Source organism: Leopardus geoffroyi, chromosome C1 (genome assembly GCF_018350155.1).
Source record: "Leopardus geoffroyi isolate Oge1 chromosome C1, O.geoffroyi_Oge1_pat1.0, whole genome shotgun sequence".
NCBI lineage: Eukaryota > Metazoa > Chordata > Mammalia > Carnivora > Felidae > Leopardus > Leopardus geoffroyi.
The window spans coordinates 1,111,924-1,131,048 of NC_059328.1; the positions used below are offsets into that span (position 1 = coordinate 1,111,924).

The 19,125-nt window shown below is 63.7% G+C and overlaps 1 protein-coding gene and 1 long non-coding RNA gene across 5 annotated transcripts in view; one reads left to right on the plus strand and one right to left on the minus strand.

Annotated features, from left to right (window-relative positions):
- The window catches only part of SKI (SKI proto-oncogene), a 70,673-nt gene extending 52,530 nt beyond the window's left edge, over window positions 1-18,143 (plus strand). The window contains exons 2-7 of one of the 4 annotated variants that reach the window (XM_045475330.1): window positions 11,572-11,694; window positions 11,815-11,933; window positions 12,489-12,757; window positions 12,861-13,162; window positions 13,947-14,177; window positions 14,967-18,143. In XM_045475330.1, the coding sequence (XP_045331286.1) occupies window positions 11,572-11,694; window positions 11,815-11,933; window positions 12,489-12,757; window positions 12,861-13,162; window positions 13,947-14,177; window positions 14,967-15,155 (1,233 nt within the window). In that variant the 3' untranslated portion in view covers window positions 15,156-18,143. The remainder of the gene's footprint in view (window positions 1-11,571; window positions 11,695-11,814; window positions 11,934-12,488; window positions 12,758-12,860; window positions 13,163-13,946; window positions 14,178-14,966) is intronic. The other 3 variants (XM_045475332.1, XM_045475331.1, XM_045475333.1) reach the window with 3 other exon arrangements.
- On the minus strand, window positions 1,071-10,193 carry LOC123597045. Its single transcript, XR_006711928.1, has 2 exons — window positions 9,545-10,193; window positions 1,071-8,442 (listed from the first exon to the last, which is right to left on the minus strand). It is a non-coding gene; the product is annotated as an uncharacterized LOC123597045 (long non-coding RNA).
- Window positions 18,144-19,125: the final 982 nt, after the last annotated feature.

The following is a 19,125-nucleotide window of genomic DNA, read 5'->3' on the forward strand; positions in this document are numbered from 1 at the left end:
TTCTCACGGTGTGGGGTCCCCGAGGCTGGGCCGAGCGCTGCTCTGTCTTGTGCGTGGTTCAGGAGGCAGTGACGGCCCCACAGAGGGGTCCTCTGAGCAGGCTGCCCCCAGGTGCCAGCCCCGCGGCCCTGGGTCTTCGGAAACTGTGCCTCGTCGGGGCACAGACGAGGGACCGTTAGTGTGGGCGCTGGTGGGGGGGGAGGGGAGGGGAGCGGACGCTGACCCGACGGCGTGAGGGTGGGCGCCTCGGGCTGGCGCAGGGGTCACGCACACGTTCGCCCGGGCCTGGCGCTGTGCGTGGTGGTCTCGAGCGGCACCGTCTGGGGATTGGCACCAGGTTGAGCGAGCCAGCCGGGGTGGGGCTCCCGCGGTGCCCACCGTCCGGGACACCAGACCGCAGGGCTTGGGGAGGTGGGGGGTCAGGTGGGCCTCGGGAGCCTTGTGGACCCCCTCCTGCCCTGGGCCCCCGCGTTTGCGCGCAGCACACCCTCACCACACCCCGCAGCCGTGGCCAGGGCCACGTTGTCATCCAGGAGTCGCCCTGGCTGCCCAGCTGGGCGCCGAGGCCTCGCCCAGAGCTCACATAGGATGCCTGGCCCTTGCCCGGCGCACAGTGGCCTCTAGGAGCCCGTGTCCCCCCGTCTCCCTGAGCCGGCTGCCCCTCGCACTCTCCTCCCCTCCCAAGAGCTGCCTGCAGTCCCGGTGGCTCAGCCCCTCCTCCCCGCCGGCCGCTGTCCTGGCACCAGGTCCTGGCGCAGTGGGAGCAGGCCAGGGTCTGTGCCAGGCCACCCCGCCTGTCGTGGAGCCCTTGCCGCCCCTCCGCCCACGGCTCAGACAGGGGCATCCTGTGGCTGGGACGGGGCCAGACCGGAACGTTCCCTGACCCGTGACGGGCGCTTCTTTCCGCACGGGCCTTGTGTGTGGGACCTGAGCCTCGGAGGGAGCCACGTGGTGGTGGTGGTGGTGCCAAGGAACCCGGTTGTCCTGGAGGGGCTGTGCCCGTGTCCTGCTCAGCGGCTCGCTCTGTCTGCTAGGAGGGTGGGAGCCGGGGAAAACCATTGACCTTGGTGGTTTGGGTTTTCAGCCAACAGTTCATTTCACTTTTTTTTTTTTTTTTTTTTTTTTGAATTTCTTAATAGTTTTATTGAGATATAGTTCATGTAACAGAAATCGCACCTTTTGTCAGAGTACGGTTCGGTGGTTTTTAGTATATGCGACCATCGCTATTATCACCTTCTAGAGTATTCTCGTCACCGCAGAAAGAAACTCCGGCGCCCTCACTCCCCTCCCCCCACACCCAGCAACCACTCCGCTTCCTGGCTGTGGATTCGCCTCTTCTGGGCGTTTCATTGAAACAGAGTCACACAGCAGGCGTGGGGCCCTCTGTGTGGACTTCTCCCTGAGCATCGTGCGCGTCCAGGCTTCGCTCCTTCTGAGGCGGAGCGCGGGTCCGGGCCGTGCACCTGCTGGTCCGCTCCTCTGGGGGGAGGGCTCGTGGGATGTCTCCGTGCCGGCTGCGGCGCATCATGCTGTGTGAACACTCGTGTGCAAGTGTTCGTGTTGGACGTACGTTTTCAGTAATCTTGAGTGGACGCCCAGGACCGGGCTTGCCGGGTCATAGGCTAATTATTTAACCTTGTGAGAAACCACCTAACTGCCCCGCAGCGGCCACAGCCCTTCACCTTCCCGCCAGCGGTGCACGGAGGCCCGGATCTCTCACCGCGTCCCCAGCGCTTTGTCCTGGCCCTCTTTTAAAAAAGTGTCGCCATCCTAGTGTCACGCGGCGGCTTGCTTTTTTTGTTTTTATTTAAAATAATTGTTTTAATGTTTATTTATGTAGAGAGGGAGAGAGAGAATCCCAAGCGGGCTCCGCACTATCAGCGCGGAGCCCGACGTGCGGCTCGATCCCTCGAGCCGTGATCATGACCTGAGCCGAAACCACGAGTCAGACGCTTGATCGACTGAGCCACCGGGCACTCCACACCTTGTATATTTTTAATCATCTTTTTTTTTGAGATAATCGTAGATGGACGCGACCATAAGGAATAACAGAGACGTTCTCTTGTATACTTCATCTAGACTGCTCCATCGGTAACACCTTGCAGAATCCTAGTACGGCTGACCCTTGAACAACACGGGCTTGAACCGTGCGGGTCCACTTACGTGCAGGTTTTTACTCAAGAACCACGTTGGAAAAATTTTTGGAGATGAGCGACAGTTTGGAAAACTTGTGGATGAGCCATGTAGCCTGGAGATACGGAAAAAATTAAAAAGTTAGGTATGTTGTGAATGCATACGATACATTTAGGTGTTGGTCTATTTTATCATTTTTGCAATAAAACTCACAAGCTTATAAAAAGTTAACATTTGTCAAAATGTGTGCACACGACATAGTCCCTCCATGGTGCCATTCACAGCCTCTCCTTACACAGGCATGAGCGGAGTGGTACTTAATACAAGACCAGTCATGTGTTAGTTGGCTTACTGTCTTGTAACTTTGCTTTCAGAGAATTAGTGTAGTTGTCCCCTTTCTCCTAATTGGAGAGACTGCACACTGTCCTGTCATCACTGGTAAACGGTCTTAAAAATGGAACAGCGTTTCCAATTCTATAGTAAGACTATGACTGGGGGCGCTGGGTGGCTCAGTCAGTTAAGTGTCCAACTCCTTTTTTTTTTTTTTTTTTTTTTTTAATTATCTCATTTTATTTTTGGGAGAGAGCACGTGAGCAGGGGAGGGACAGAGAGAGAGAAGGACAGAGGATCCGAAGCCAGCTCTGTGCTGACTGCAGTCAGCCTGACGTGGGGCTCGGACTCACGAACCGTGGGATCATGACCTGAGCCGAAGTTGGACACTCAGCTGACTGAGCCACTCAGGTGCCCCAAGTGTTGTTGGACTCTCGACTTCGGCTTGGGTTGTGACCTCATGGTTTGGGAGTTCGAGCTCCTCATCGGGCTCCGTGCTGATAGTGCCGAGCCCGCTTGGGATTCTCTATCCCTCTGTCTGCCCCTCCCTTGCTCGCTTTCTCTTTCAAAGTAAATAAGTACACTTAAAAAAAAAAAGAATATGACTGTAATCCTAGATGCCATAAAAAGCTTCGTAACGATTCCTACGTTTGTGCCCTGGCTAGGCTGCCAGAAAGCGGTCCCGTCTGCTTTATAATCAGTGCGTGCATCGTTGTGCTTGTAAATACATACGAATTTTTTTTCCACGCCACCTTTTCATCTTTGGTGTCAGTGCTCGTCACGCGTGTAACATCTGCAGTGTCTCCCGTCACGGAAGACAACATCGATGTAGGTCCCGAGGGACGGTTCGTCTTGTAAACAGTCCACGGGACTACGGTATCGGTGTCGACAGATACAGACCCGCAAATGCTTTTCTTCCTCCTTTTGATTTTCTTAGTAGCGCTGTTTCCCGTAGTCTACCTTATCATAAGACGCAGCGTGCGATACACGGAATATACGAGATACGTGTGGACCCGTGTTCGTGTGAACGGTGAGGCCTGGTCGTTCAGTCGTGGGGACTCGCGGGTACACGCACATTTTCGACGGCGTGGACGGTCAGTCACTCGGATGGCCGTTGGGCCCGTCTTCGCGGTTCTCTCGGGGCTTCACTGAGGAGCGCGGCCCCCGGGTCACGTCTGTGGGCGCCCACCTCCCTCGGCGGCCGTGCCCGCCACGCTCCAGGCCCCCCCCCCTCCCTCAGCGGCAGCGTGTGCGGCTTTCATTTGCGTTTCCCTGATGGCCGTGGTGCCGACCCTCTTCGCGTGCTCGTTGTGGGTCTCGTTTGGCGGGAGGTCTGGTCCCGTCCTTTGCCTCCTTCGTAGTGAGGTACTTGGCTGAGTTTTGGTTCTTCGTGAATTCCGATCCCGGTCCCTTATCAGGTACCTGATTGGCACGTCTTTTCCTCCCTTTCTGTGGTGGTCTTTCCACGTTCTTGGTGGCATCCTTTGAAGCCCAGAGAGGTCTTGACCTTGATGAATTTCCGCTTTCCTATTTTATCTTGTCCTCGTGCTTCGGTGTCACCTGAGCGGGTGGGCTGTCGGGGAGGCTGGGGCTGTGGCCGCGTCCCCAGCTCTGCCAGAAACCCTTGCGGGCGTCCGCGGGCCACCCCCCCTTCCCTGTAGACCTCGAAGTCCCGGAGTTTTCTCCGAGCTGGTGCAAGGAGGCAGTTCTTTGTAGAGAAGCCGCACAGAAGCAGTCTTGGGCACGAGAACCTGAAGGGGCCTCCCCACAGGGGTGCTGGGCCAGCGGCGTGGGCTGTCTCCACTTGGAGAGCGCAGCGCACGTTTGAGAAGCAGACACGAGGCTGGGGTCGCGCCCTTTCCGGGAGGCACTTCGCAGCCACATAGGAAGTCACATAAGCCAATAATGGTGGCGGCGCTACAGAAAGGTTCTGAAAGAAGCCGGCCCGGAAGCGGGGTCTCGCGCCGCACTCGGCCTCTTTTGCCCGTGACCGGTGGCCCTCGGGAGCGTCCACGCAGGACGTGGCTCTCCTGGTGGCCATTCTTTCCATTTCTAGAACATGAGCGTGTGGGTGATGCCACCACTGGGTAGCGCGGCCTCCGGGGGGTGCGCCCCTGCGGCCTGTCATCCCGGCCTCCCGGACGAGATCGGCCGCGCGAACGGGCGGCCAGTGACCTCGCCCCCGGGCCTCAGCCTCCGCGGGACACGTTGGCGCTGTCGGCACCTCCCAGAGACCCTTCCGCTGGAAGCAGAACAGCCTTGGGTGTCTGAGGAGACTCCGCCCGCCTCCTGGCACGGCCGCCCCGGCCTTCGGTGCGGGACAGTCCGGACCGACTTGACCGCTCCAGCGACCGTGGCTCGAGGCCGTGTGTGGGCAGCTGCTCGCGGGTCAGACCCGAGGCTGCGTCGTGGGCCCTTGGAAGGCCGGAGGGGGCGCGGGCAGGAGTGTCCTGCACTACAGCACGGACACCCGGCTCTGTGAACTTCCTGTGGGGGTCCCGCTGCCCGGAGGGAGTTGGGACGAGCCCCTCAGGTTAGTCTCTTGGCACGGGTGCCCACTCTGCCGTCCGGTTGTGCAGAACGGAAGCTGGCTCCGTCGAGAGGCCGACGGCCTGCCCGACGCCCGGCTGCTTTCCTGAAGGGATCTCGGCCGCGCACACACTGTGCCGCTCGCGGGGCCTCGGCAGCAAACCCTGGCTTCGTGCAGACACGGGGCCCTGCGGGGGGGGGGGTGGACGCCGGGGTTGGCGCTGTCCTTTTAACAAGTTGAGGGTCGCCGTGCAGGACGACGCTTTGCTCTGCCGAGTGGCTCTGGTGGCGGCTCCGGTGGGGACTCCGGGTGCTTCTCCACACCCTCCTGGGGTCAGGCATCGCCCTCGCTCCCGGGCCGAGACGTGGCGTGTCTGATGTGGCCGTCCGTGGTGGTGGCCTGGGCGGAAGTGACGTCTGTTGGCCTTGCAGCCGCTTTGCCGGGTGCTGGTCTGGTGTTCTCCACGTTCTGTCATTTGAGTCTCAACTGTGCCTCTTTACCAGTGAGGCCTGTTCGAGGTCTGCGCAGTCGCCTGAGGGTCAGGCTGCCTGAGGCCCAGGCCGGGGGTCTCAGCGGTGGATTTGTGCCGGTTCTGGTCCTCTAGGCCTCTCTTTGTGTGCTGGTAAATAAACGGGAAGGTCTAGAGGACCAGGTCCTCCAGGCCTCCAGGCCGCCTTTTCCACCGTCTGGCTGCAGCCTCCTTGGTGTCTAGGCGTTGTCTGGGGACCCTCTGCCATCTCCCTGTGGAGGCTGCTGGCGCCGTGGGCCTTAGTGTGAGGGTCCTGCTCAGGGGCAGCAGCGAGCCAGCCCTCCCTCCCTGGGGGCATGTGGAGTCAGGAAGCTCCGTGTCTGAGGCCCCTGCTCCACAGCCCCCCCCTCCCCCCCCCCCCCCCCCGCCCCAGGTTCGCATGCTGCTTCTCGTGCAAAACCCACTGCTGACAACGTGACTGTGGCCTTCAGGGCTCCCGGGGGCGACGCAGGGTCCCCTGGAGCCCCAGGCCCCTCAGCCCTCATTTTCTGTGCGGTGACGGACAGAGTGGCCTCCTCTAGCACCGTCACCTCCTCCTTGTGTGCCCTGCCAGCAGGTAGCTGCCCCAGACCTTAGAGTAATTGCTTGCTCTTTGAAGACCGAAGATCGCCCAGAGTGGTGGAGGCCAGCCCCTCTGCCCGTGCCACGGCCTTCAGCGGCGCCCTCTGCCTCAGGCACCGCGAGAACTTCATCCGTGAGCCCGACGACCATGACCTTCCCTGGTGTGGCCAAACCAGGCCGAGAGAGGTGCCGGCTGCTCGGCGCTGGGACGGCAGGGCCCCTCGGGGGCCACTGGGTGGGCGCACACCTCTGTCTGCCAGTTTCGTTTTGATCGGGGTGTGTGAGCCCTCTCTGCAGAGGTTGGCTCAGAGCCCCGTGTCCGAAGGCTCAAAGCAGGGACCGTCGCACCGATTGGCGGTGAGAGCGACAGGGCTACGACCTGTTGTTCGGCTTCTAATTAATAATTAGGCGTAACAGGCAGGGTGGACGACCACAGTGTCGGGAGCACCAGGCTGAGGCCCTGCAGCGGGGCACCGCCCACAGTGACCGTCCCTGCCTTGGGAGCACCCTGGCGGTCGAGGCGGCGGGGTCTGCCCGTACACTCCTGCGTGGCGACTCTCCGTGGGGCTGGGCTCCGCTGGAGCACAGGTGTGGAGGCCGTGGGGGTTTGGCCACTGAAAGGCTGCAGGACGTGTAGACCACGGGCAGCCCTTCTTTACAGCTGCTCCTGCCAAGGTGCCGATGGCACGTGGCCTGGCCGTGGTTCCGGCAGGCGGCGGAACACCGTGCGTCCAGGAGGACGCGCGTGGTCTGAGGCTCCGTGTCGTTATGGGGTCTGGTGAGTTCTCCCACCGCCATGACGCCAGGAAGGGGCTCACCTCCTGGGCCCTGGGGAGCCTCGCCTGGGTCTGGACATCGGTCCTCGGTCCTTTTGGGCCCTGTGGGGTCCCGCCCACAGTGAGCTGGGGTCTTGGGAGGTTGGGGATTCTGCCCCTCGTCCCACCTGTGACTTCGACATTCTCTTTCCTGATCCCTGGGGAAGTGACCAGAATTCTGCACCCGAGGCAGCAAAGGGTGTCAATGTCAGACCAGATGTGTCAGTGGAGCGCTGGCCGTCACTTCCTACGCACACGCCACCAGAGAGGGCTTTTTGGCCACTGTGGCTCCTGTGGCTCCTGTGGCTCAGCTCCGCAGCCTTACCGGGTCAGGCTGTGCCTGCCCCTTGCCTGGTGCTGCTGGGTGAAGCCGATCGCTGCCGCCGAGCCCTCGTGGGTCCCTGGCTCTGTCCCAGCCACCGGGGCCTGGCCCTGCTGCTGTGCGTTCGGGAACCCGAGAGTCGTTTCCTCTGTCGGGACGCCTTCGGTGGGGATCCGGAGCTCTGGGCCCACGGACATCTCTGCACAATGGCCGGCCACGGTGACGATGCTCCCAGCCAGCACCTGGCACTGTTGGGCCAGAGGGGACCCGGGTGGCAGTTGATGTCAGCTCCACCGTGTGGCGCCCAGGGCGGCATGTGTTCCTGTCCTTGGGGTACACGGCCAGCCAGAACACAAACCAGACAGTCCCCGGCTGCGCGGTGGGGAGGGGTGCCACGCACCCTGTCCAGCTGAATGTGTCATCCAGTGCTCTCGTGAGCTCTGAGTGCACACCTCCACGGTGGGAAGGCCTGGCGCTGTGACGCGTGCCAAGGGTGCCTAGACACGGCACGGAGAGAGGGGGTGGGGGCTGGGGAGGCATCTCAGACAAGGCGGGGGGGGGAGCCTTAGACCTGGCCCCACTGGCCTTGAGCGGTCCCTCAGCTGTGGGAGCCGGTGCAGAGGGCAGGTGCTGCAGCCGCCACTTACCCCTGAACACACGCTCCTGGACATCCGTGCCCCTGGTGGGGCCGGTACCCAGCGGGCACTGTGCTTCTGGTTCTGGGAACATGGGCAGCTCCAGGTAGGACAGGCGGTCCCGATAGTCACATTCAGATCCTCAGTCCAAGGTCCACACACCCCTCAAGTGCCTCTGAGTAAAATTTGGGCTCTGTGGACCTGGGTGGGGACGGTGACTTTATTCCCACTGACTTAGATTGACGTCTCCTGCCGGACAGCCCCCCGGGCCGGCTCTTGTCCCCCCCGTGTGAGCTGTGTATCGGAGGCCGCGTGTCTGCAGGGCGTGGCCTTGTCAGCGCTGCTCTGTGTTCAGACGGTCCTGTGGCATCTGTGCATGGGAGGTGCTCGTGCTGGTCCCGGTGCCCGTGCCGGTGCCGGTTTTGGAGCTGGAGCTGGAGGCGCGCTGTGCACACCCGCCGACCAGCCCGGCCTCGCTGGGGTGGGTGCCGATCTCGCTGCTGGGCCCTCTGGGTGTCCCTCTGGCTCTGCCTGGCACTTGGGTGGGAGCTGTGTCTTTACTGGTGCGTCACCCCAGAACTGGGTACCTGCGTGATGGTTAGCGGCTGTTGTGGCAGCCGGAGCTCCGCGCCGAAGTCAGACCGCACTCTCGGGCCTTGGGCCGGCGCCATCGGCCGGCCTCTGGATCGTCTCCTCTCCTCGTCCCCCACATACTTTTTTTTTTTTTAAGGACGTGCAGGGCGGCACATGAAAAGTGGTACGTGGGGGTGGCAAGGCCGGCAGCCTTGGGAGGCAAAGTGGTCGTGAGCTCGCTCCCCCAGAACACATGGGGCACAGCCAGTGGCATCTCTCCCAGGGCTCTTGCCACTAGGGGTTCCCCAGATGCCAGGTCAGAGCTCCGCACCCAGGCCTGCTCCAGTGCTGCTGGAACACGGGTTTCTCAGCAGAGCGTAGGGGAGCCAGTGGCGTGGAGCCCAAAGACCTTCTCCCGCCCTGCCCTGCCCTGCCTCTGGGCCATGGCCCAGGCTGTCCCGCTGTGCATTTGGGGCCCGGGCGCTGAAGCGTGGCCTTTGCGAGCGTGAGGCCCCGAGGTCGATGCCGGAAGCCGCCGTGGCTTCTGGCGGCCACTGGCCCTCTCGTCCACCCTGCTCTTCCCTGCGCTGGTCTTGGGTGGTGGCCGAGAGCCCGGCAGCCGTCCTGACCCCACTCCGTGTGTGTCTGATGGAGCCTCTGTCTCGACTGACACCCTGGCCCCCGTTGACGTGAAGGTCAGGTAGCAGGGTCACACCTAAATCGTACCCCGAGTCTTGCAAACCTGCAGAGAAGCGTGCGAAACCCCCGTGTGGGTGTCCTTTCCTCCTCTGTGAGGGACGCACACAGCCGCCGAACAGTCCTGGGCCTGTGCCTGTGCCGTCCACGGCCAGCTCTTCGACGCAGCGGCTGCCCCGTGGTGGGATGGCCCTCGGCGCGCTGTCCCGGAGACCGCATGTGTCCTGTGCCGGGACGTGGCACAGGACACGTGCCCTCGCCCTTGTGGGGGGCCACCAGTGGGTTCCGGGGGCAGGCCCCCCCACCGCCCGGGCCGTGTCCTAGGCCCGGAAGCCTGCGCCCTCCTTGAGGTCTGTGGGCCCCCGGGATCTGGCGTGGAGGCCTTGAGAAGGGTCAGAAACCACGAGCGAATGTCCTTACCTGCTTGCTGACCTCTGGCGGAGTAGGAATCAGTGGGCAGTTTTGTCCCTGATCATCTGCCGTCCCTGGGGCCCAAGTGTGCCCTGCTGGGGACAGTGGCCTTCCAGGCCCGAAGAGGTATGTCCTGTTCCAGCTGTCTTCCTGCTTCTCTCTCTCGTCGATAGAAGGGGCTCACGGGGCGTTTTCTTGCTATAGGAATCTCAGAGGAGTCATTCCAGCTCCGTGAAGACACGTCCCTCTCCTGGGGTTGACGGAGCTCGGGGTGGGTGGGGGCGAGGGAGGCTCTGGCCCTTTCTCCAGAACTGATGGGCTGGTTTTGAGCGCTGGGTGCTGGCAGGCCGCGTCCCTGCCCGGGAACCTGCGCCGCTCTCCCCCGCCGCGTGGATGGGGCTCTGGCCAATGGGCGCCGGGCGCCACCCGCCAGCCCCATGCGTGTGGGGGTGGCCCCGTAGCCGGAGCCGTGTGACGCCCCCGGAGTCTCCCTGAGGGTTCTCAGAACCTGCAGGAGCCGGCGCCAGGCCTGCGGCTTTTCTCTCGGTGAGAACTCGGCCTGTCTTCTCCCCTCCCGGCCTCCTGTCTGCTCCGACAGGAAGCCCCACCCCTGCTGGCGCGACTGACCCCCGCTCCCCTGTCACAGGCGGCCGGAGGCGGCCGGGCCGCGCGGGCAGACGTCACCGGACTCTTGCCCCTAAAAAGCGCCACCAAGCCGTCTTTCTTTCCTGATTGTTTCGCATCTGAGCAGACCGTCCACAGCCGTCTGTGGGTTTGCCCTGAAGCGCCTCCCCGGAGCTGGGCGCGTCCCCCTCGGCTGCAGGGCCACAGGCCCTGGGGCATCTGCTTCTGCGTGAGGACAGAGGCTGGTGTGTCCCTGCACGGAGTGCCCCCCGCGCCTGTCTGTCCACCGAGAGGGGCTGGGTGCCCCGCGAACACGCGTGCAGGCAGATGTGCCGGGCTTGGTCAGGCCCTTCCTCTGGGATCCTCGGTCCGCGGGCCTTGTGCCCGGGCTCCAGTCAGCCCTGTGTCTCTTGAATTTTGTGATGACAGCCCGATGAGGGGGACACCTTGCCTGACCACTTGCCCTCCCCCTCCCCCATCTCCCTCCCGGGGCCAGTTCTGTGATACAGCATTTCCCCACCTGTTCCAGAGCAGGGAGGAGCCCCTCCCCCATTCATCCCCCCCACCCCCCTCCTGGCCAAGGCTTCCCCGCACCTGCTCCCCCTGAGGTCAGGCATCATCCTGGTGGCCTCAGGTGGGTGACGGTGTGTCCGCCTTGTGGTACGGACCCCAGGACCCCAGCACAGCTGCCCCGGGGGGAGGCATGGTCCATCTCCGCAGACTGTTTGGTCTCCCTCAGGGATCCTGTGCCATCAGGTGGCTCTCCTTCTGACACCTGCTTGGGAGGCCACGCCCACCATCACGTCCGACAGACCCTTGGGTCCCTGGGAGTCTGGGGCAGCTTCTCCAGCCTCCAGCAGCAAGGTGTGAGGAAAGCAGGAGTGTGGCCTGTGTCCCAAAGCCGAGTTGTGCACTTGGTGGAAGGGGTTTGTCCCTTTTTTTTGAGGATGCTTGCTTTCGGGGTTGGGGGAGCTTGCCAGAGGGCAGCCGCCCCCTTCACCCCCCAGCCGATGGCAAGTAGTCGAAATTCTACTCGTCACCCACAACACTGGGGACCCGGGGACAGAGTCCCCACACTTGGCCCCACACTTGGCCCGTGAGCCTGCCCGCCACCTAGTATGGCCACCAGGAGGAGGTCAGCATCTGTGGCTCCTGTTGGCTGTTGGGGCTGTGGCCAGGGGCTGTCCCCTCGAGTCCCCACCCTGAGCCCGGCCTGGGCCCCCTGCCCTGGGCCTCCTGTGGCCGTCGGGGGAGGTCACGGCACGGTAGCCCCACAGGTAGCGCCACAGCGCCCGTTCTCGCGGAAATGGCTTGTCCTGCTGGAGTCCGGGCCGCACATCACCGCACACGCCTGGTGCTCAGGGCGTCGATGCCCTCAGGGGCTCTGGTGACAACTTTTGTGTCGTTCACAGGTCTCCTCCGAGCCCCCGGCCTCCATCCGAAAAACAGATGACGCCCCCTCCCAAGTCCCCACGTCTTCTGAGAAGGACAAACAGTCTGGCTGGCTGCGGACCCTGGCCAGCTCCTCCAGCAAGGTCGGGCGTGGGGCGGCGGGTACAGGACGTGGGGTGGTGGGTACGGGGACGCGGGAGGCAGGTGAGGGCCCGGGCACGGGGCTCTGCGCTCCTGCCTCTGACCCCTGGCGCCTCTTCCAGCAGAGCCTTGGCTGCGTTCACCCTCGCCAGCGCCTTTCCGCTTTCCGACCCTGGTCCCCTGCGGTTTCTGCGAGTGACAAAGAGCTCTCCCCGCACCTTCCGGCCCTGATTCGAGACAGGTGAGTACCTGCCGTGCCGGCTGCTGGCGGTCAGTAATTATCGGTGGATGAGACCTTTCCTTGACGTGGCCGCCCGGAGTTGTCCTCAGACAGAGCGCGCGTGATTCGAGCGAGGCCGGCACCCTGCGCGTCTCGGGACCGGCACCCACCCCTCCCGGGCGCCCCTTAAACGCCTGAGTGCACGGTGGTGCGCGCTCAATACGGCCGGTGAAGGGTCCCGAGTCTGTGGGCCTGGCGCTCTTGGTCCCCGCCTGCGGCTTCGCTCTAACCTGCGTCCGCGTGGGGCCACGTGGCGGTGGAACTAGCCCCGTTCCGGCAGGAGTCCCAGAAGCGGGGGTCCCGTTGACTGGCGTCCGGGTGGGCACGGCCAGAACTTCTGCTTGGGGTGCGGCCAGCGGCCATGCTCCAGCTGCCCCAGGGCTCTGGCTCGCGCCTCCTCCTTCACACCCTCCGGGGGGGGCGCGTCCCACCGGGAGCCTTCACGTGCCGGCCACCGTGGGGAGGGGGGTGGGGGGGGCAGACGCCTGTGGCCCCAAGGTCCCCCCACCCCTGCAGCTTTTACTCCTACAAGAGCTTTGAGACGGGTGTGGCCCCCAACGTGGCCCTGGCACCGCCGGCCCAGCAGAAGGTCGTGAGCAGCCCGCCCTGTGCCACCGTGGTGTCCCGGGCCCCCGAGCCTCTGGCCACCTGCATCCAGCCACGGAAGCGGAAGCTGGCCGTGGACACCCCCGGAGCCCCGGAGACGCCGGCGCCCGTGGCCGCCCCAGAGGACGGCAAAGACTCGGAGGCCGAGGTGGAAGTGGACAGCAGGGAGGAATGTACGTGTGAGTCGGGGTCCCTGCCTGCCCCGGGGCGCCGCCGCGCTGCGCGGAGGTGCGGTGAGCGCTCTGCTAACGTCCGCTTCCCCTCCCGTCCCTGTGTCCGCAGTCACCTCCTCCCTGTCCTCCCTCTCCTCCCCGTCCCTTACCTCATCCAGCTCCGCCAAGGACCTGAGCTCCCCGGGCATGCACGCCCCGCCCGCCGCGCCTGCCGCCCCCGAGGCTGCCGCCCCCGCGGACACCGCGAGCGGCGGGCTGGAGGCAGAGCTCGAGCACCTGCGGCAGGCCCTGGAGGGCGGCCTGGACACCAAGGAAGCCAAAGAGAAGTTCCTGCACGAGGTGGTGAAGATGCGCGTGAAGCAAGAGGAGAAGCTGAGCGCCGCCCTGCAGGCCAAGCGCAGCCTCCACCAGGTGAGGCCGCCGCGCGCCCCGCTGTCCCCTCGCAGAGCCGGCCTGTCGCTCGGGGCGCCGGGGAGGAGTGGGGGCTTGGCCTGCCGCCCGAGGCTCGTTCCCGAAAGAAAGCCCTGTGTCGTCAGAGAGGGAACGAGTGTGCAGGCGGGACCGGCTGGCTCCAGGCACGCTGGATTCTAGATGATTCCACACAAGCGACTGCTTCCTGTCCGAGAAGGCGCTTGGGGCCTAGGGTGTCTGGGTCCCGCCTCCGTAGGGGCGGACGGGCGGGGCCTCCGCCCCGACTCTGCGGCCTTGCCGGGCGCGCTTGGGATCGCGAGTTCACACCTCTGCGGTGGCGGTGGCAGTGGCGTCTGGCAGCTTCACACGTGGGCTCTAGCACAGCACGGGCCTGCCGGTCCCCGGGGCACCGGGTCCCAGACGTCTCTCCTGAGCGTGTGTCAGGCGCTCGCTCAGAACGCCCCTTCCCTGGTCTTGTTGGGAGGCGTGATTTCCCACACGCGTGCTCACTGGCGCCTGTGGCACGGGGGGCGGCCGTCTCTGGTGGCTGGAGAGGGACGGGCAGAGGCGGAGGCACTGAGGAGGGAGGCAGGGAGCCTGAGCGGACGCCCGGCGGCTGGAGCGCGCTGGGCCGAGGGGCTCTGCCGGGAGGGGTTGGGGCGTCCGGGAAGGCAGGTGGCACTTGACGCCTGAGGGGGAGGCTGTGGGGAGCGGCGGGGCGGGGGGTGGGGCAGAGGGGCCAGGGCGGTGACCCCCAGCCCGGGTGTGTGCGCCACCCTCCCAGGAGCTGGAGTTTCTGCGCGTGGCCAAGAAGGAGAAGCTTCGGGAAGCCACGGAGGCCAAGCGCAACCTGCGAAAGGAGATCGAGCGCCTCCGGGCGGAGAACGAGAAGAAGATGCGCGAGGCCAACGAGTCCCGGCTGCGCCTGAAGCGGGAGCTGGAGCAGGCCCGGCAGGTGCGGGTGTGCGACAAGGGCTGCGAGGCCGGCCGCCTGCGCGCCAAGTACTCGGCCCAGGTACAGGCGGGGGCCGTGGCAGGGGCTCGGAGGCATCACCTGGTGCCTGGGTGACAGATGGGGAGACGGGCTTGCGGGGCCCCACCTCCAGACTCGGCCGCGTGGCAGGCGCTGTGCTGGCATCTTGGGGTCCTTTCTCACCTCGAGGGGTCCACCACAAGCTTAGGGGACCACGGGGGACCGGCAGGCCGACTGGGGTGCTGCACGCTCTCCTGGGCTTTGGGAGTCGGTCCTCCGCAGGGAGGTGTCCTCTGGCTGCACGCGTGGGCGCTCTGTGCCCTCTTCCCTCCCGACCACGCCCCTCTTTGGTGGTTTCCCTTGAGAAGCCGGCTCTGAGCCGCCCCCCCCCCCCCCCCCGGCGGTGCAGAGGAGCCCCAGGCAGCCCCAGCCTCACCCCACACGGCTTTAAACGCCTCAGCACGTCCGGATGGGCCGTCCTGCCCGGCCAGGGATCGGGTGCGGGGCGGTGGGCATGGCAGCCCCTCCTCCCCTTGCCTCACCGGTGCTGGGAGGGTCTGGTCTGGGCTTTGGAGGGAAACTGGCCCCAGGATGTCGAGGGCGCCCCGAGGCAGCTGCTGGGGAGGGAGGGAGGGGGCCGGTAGTTCCCACCCGCCAGCGGCTCGGCACACCCGTCTGGACTCGGGTCACGGTGCCCCCGGAGAGGCCCTCCCGGGCCCGGGCTGCCGCCTCCCTCGCTCAGCGGCACGCGTCCCACGCAGGGGAAGGAGGGCGGCTGGCGCGGCCGGGTGGGGGGGCGGGTGCTGACGCCCGGCGGCCCGTCCCTTCCAGATCGAGGACCTGCAGGTGAAGCTCCAGCACGCGGAGGCGGACCGCGAGCAGCTGCGGGCCGACCTGCTTCGGGAGCGCGAGGCCCGGGAGCACCTGGAGAAGGTGGTGAAGGAGCTGCAGGAGCAGCTGTGGCCGCGGCCCCGGCCCGAGGCCGCCGGCAGCGAGAGCGCGGCCGAGCTGGAGCCCTAGCGGAGCCGCCGTCGGCCGGTGCGGACGCCGCGGGGGCGGGCGGCCCCGCCCCCCCCCTCCCCCGCCAGCTGGGGGTCTCTGCGCCTGCGCGCCGGCGGCCCGCCCCCCGCGTCCACATAGCACAACGTCTTACTGTGCCTATAACCAAGCGAGCGTTTGGAACCACATACTTTTGGAATCCACTGCAAAATTTTCTACTGGCCAAGTTCGAGTGTGCAAGCCGGGTTCCCAGCGGAGCCGGGGCCGAGGCTCCGTGCCCGCCGCGGTCCTTCTGCTTGCCGGGACGTCCTACCATTTGCATTTTTGTTATAAGCTATTTAAAACCAACGAGAAGACTTGATACTCAGAAAAATCAACAGGTTTTTTAATGACTAACTTTTCGAAGCCCCACCAACACGTGACGCCATCTGAGGACCGGCTAAGGGAGCCGGGGCGCCGCCCCGCAAAGCCATCTCAGCTCGTCCGCGCCCGCGCGAGGACAGGGAGGGTTTTCTCCAGAGTCTATTTTTTCAGCGACAAGGACCCAGGCCGCCTGCGCCGGCCGCCGGCGCCCCGAGCCGGAACACTGCCGCCTTCCGCCTGCCCGGGCGCCGCTCACCTCCGCCACCCTCCCCCGGCCGCCCCTGTCGCGTCGGGACTGAGGCCGCAGCGTCGGAACAAAAACAGCATTACTTCACTTTTTTTTTTTTTTCTTTTTGTTTGTTCATTTAAACGTATATTTAGAACTGCACTTTGTCAAAACTCTTCCCTTCTCTTTTTATTCCCCAGTTAACTGAGGTTTTTACTTTTCAAATATTGCAGACCCATTTATAGAGCAGTCCACATCCTAAGTGCTCGAGTGTTTAGAAACCCCCTCTGGTGCTCGGTTGAACAAGGGAATCACAAAACGGAAATGCAAAAGCTGAACTTCGGGGGGTAGTTCTGTGCCTTCCAGCATCTTGTACAGCAAATCCTGACTCGTCTTTTTACCCCCGAGACACCTGTCTTCAGTCGCGATCGAATCTGCCACTATCAGAATAAGTTACTTGCATTTATTCCAGATAATCTCGTTTACTCTCGACTGTTCATGCAAATTGTACAAGGTTTTTTATGCCCAAGCTTGAAAAATGATTTCCCAGTAGACAAGAGGCGGCTACCCATCCTGAAATGACGGTATTTATTTACGTGAGAAAGATCTTAGCCAGGATTCTTCGCTCGACCCCGTTCTAACGCCGAGGCAGCTGCCAGCGCGCACGGAGGTGGGGACCGCTGGCTGGCGCAGGTGCAGACGCCGCCCGCCGCCGTGACCAGCAGAGGCTTGGTGACCGTGTCATCTGCAGGGTTCTTGCCCGTGGTTTACCGGGGGGAGGGGGGGAGGGGCGCAGGTGCTGCTGGACCCCCCTTCTAAAGTGCAATGCAAAAGGGACATCATATATATGCAGCGTTTGTTTGGATTTTTTTTTTTTTTTTTTTTTTGCTTTTGTTTTTCTTTTGCAGTTATGAAATCTGTATGCATGGAATGTTAAACCTCTGCCATATGTATACCCATCGATGGGCATTATTACCGGGCCCTGTGAGGGGCCGGCTGTGCTACACAACACGCAGAATGCTGTGTTCAGCCTCGTGTTTCCGGAGTTGTGTTTTTTCAGTCATTTCTTCAAGGGAAACGAAGTGATTTAGCTGGAGCAGACCTTTACGTGTGCTTCTGTGTGACCGTGCTCTGTTGCCGAGTCTGAAAGTCGTGAGAGATCAAAGGGCCCGTGGGCCTGTCGCCCGGGCCGTCCGTTTGCTTTTCGGTTTTTTAGGCCCCAGCGGGCGATGAGCTTCTCTAAGTTCTGTGCAGGCACCTTCCCCGCCCTCCCCGCCCCCACCCTTGCCCTCGCAGTGCCCACCTCCGGTCACCGTCTAGGCCGTTGGGTCCACGACCCCACTTGCCAGCTTTGCCCCAGGACGTTGGGAAAAGCTGGCCAGGCCACGGCAGCTCGCACCACCCCCCCCCCCCCCCCCCCCCCAGGCCCGCCCCTCTGTCCCTGTCTGAGGCTCCTGCGGCCTCGCCAGAGCTGGTGCGGCGGGGACCGGCTGTCACGGGCTCCCTGGTCACCAGCAGCTTGAGCCTTCCCGGGCGGCTCCCGGGGGCAGCTGGGGGGCATAGGCTTGTTCCGGCCGCTTCCATCCTCGGGGGTGGGGGGTGGGGGGGGCCGGGCCGAGGGTTCGCGCAGCCGCAGAAGGGAGAAGGGGGGTCTTGTAGGCTGTTGGCTCTCCCTGTGTGTAATACCCATTACCCGAGTGACTGTGCACCCGTTTAATTACTCATTATTTCTATGCTGAAAGAGGATTTTTAACGAAGGGAAAAACAGCAATAACATTCATATCTTTGGAGCAGCTAACTCACACACATAATATCCTGCTTTTCGTACAGAACGAGCCCCGTGTAAAAACAGTCCCTGTGTAAATACCTGTCCTCTACACTGTCGTATCTCCCGCGTATACGGTGGTTCCTTTTTCAGAAACTCTTTTCTTACCTGGTAGTTGTCCTGTTTTCTGGGTTGTTTTTAACTGAGGAAGAACAGAGCTCACCTGCCGGAGGGGACGGACCCTCTGCCAGTCCCCGCAGCACCCTGCGGGCTCCGTCCTGCCCGCCCCTGCCCGCCCACCGCGTCCACCAGGCTCGAGAGGCCGTCTTGTTCTTGCTTTAAGTCAGGAGTCACAAGCGACATTTTTTTTCAATTAAGGAAAAAAACCACAGCTCTACCTTCGTATCTGCCGGGAGCGTCTGCATCGCCGTTCGCGTTTTCTCCTCTGCTGCTGCTAATGACAACATGGTGACTTACTCTACTATCGAAAACTATTTTTATGTAATTAATGTATGCTTTCTTGTTTATAAATGCCTGATTTAAAAAGAAAAAAGAAAAAGCTTGGCATATTTATCTACTTCGCTGTGTACCCGTTAGTCCTTTGGCGCCCCTCCCCCAGACAGAAGACATTGTACAATAAAGGACTTTGAGCGTATGCGGAGGACAGCCATGCTTGGGCCACCCCACCCGCCCCCGGCCACCACCGGGGCCTGAGCCCGGGGAGGGGAAGTGGGTGTCTGCCCGTCAGACCGCGGGGGGCCTTCGGTGTCCGCTGACCCCGAGTGGCGTGGGGCACGGGTGCGCAGCGGGGGTGCGGGCTGACTCTCTAGGCGCCCCCCCCAGCCGGCTCTTTGCACCGTGGACCTCAGCTGGAGGGGACCCAGCCTGGGGTCCCCTCAGCGTGGATGGCCGGCTCCCCACGGGTGGCCCCAGCCTGCTGTCCCGAGGGAGAAGCAGAGGCACTCCGCTGTGCTGGGCCCTGGGGCGCTGGGCTGCCACCTCAGCCCCTCCTAGGTCACGTGGAGGTCATTTTGCCTCGAGGGACGCCCGGGTCCCAGCCCCCCTGGTGCCTCCGCAGCCCCAACAGTCCCGGGAGTCCCCCGGGGAGGGGTGCAGGGCAGGCCGCAGTATGGGCGGCCCGGAAAAGCCCACTCTTCCTCGGGGCCAGGCTTCTGTCCGGCCTCGCCTCTGTCGGTCACTCGACGGGCTCCCCAACGCCAAGATCCCAGCCCCTCGTAGGGTGCCACCTAGGGTCTGCGAGAGAGGCTGGGCTGGGCGCAGGTCAGGAGGGAGGGCTGTGAGCTGGGCCCCGAGCCACAGCCCCCCCACCGCTGCCCCCTCCTGCTGCGCATCAGGCCCCGGGGCCCTGCCTGGGGTCCTGGGCCCCGAGGTGTGGGTGGCAGACCTGACCTCAGTGGGACTCTGCCGAGGGCCACGCGGCACGCCCCTGGAGCCCGCCCCTGTTCACCGCCGCCCCCTCCCTTGCCTGGATGTCCCCCGGGCCTGGCTCCCCGCTCCTCTGGGGGGGGGCCTCCCGCTGAGCTGTGTGTCCCCGCCTGGGCAGGGCTGGGCACCCGTCCAGCTCTCTCCGTTAGGGGGGCTGCCCCTCACTGTCTTCTGGGGTCTCCTGAGTGGAC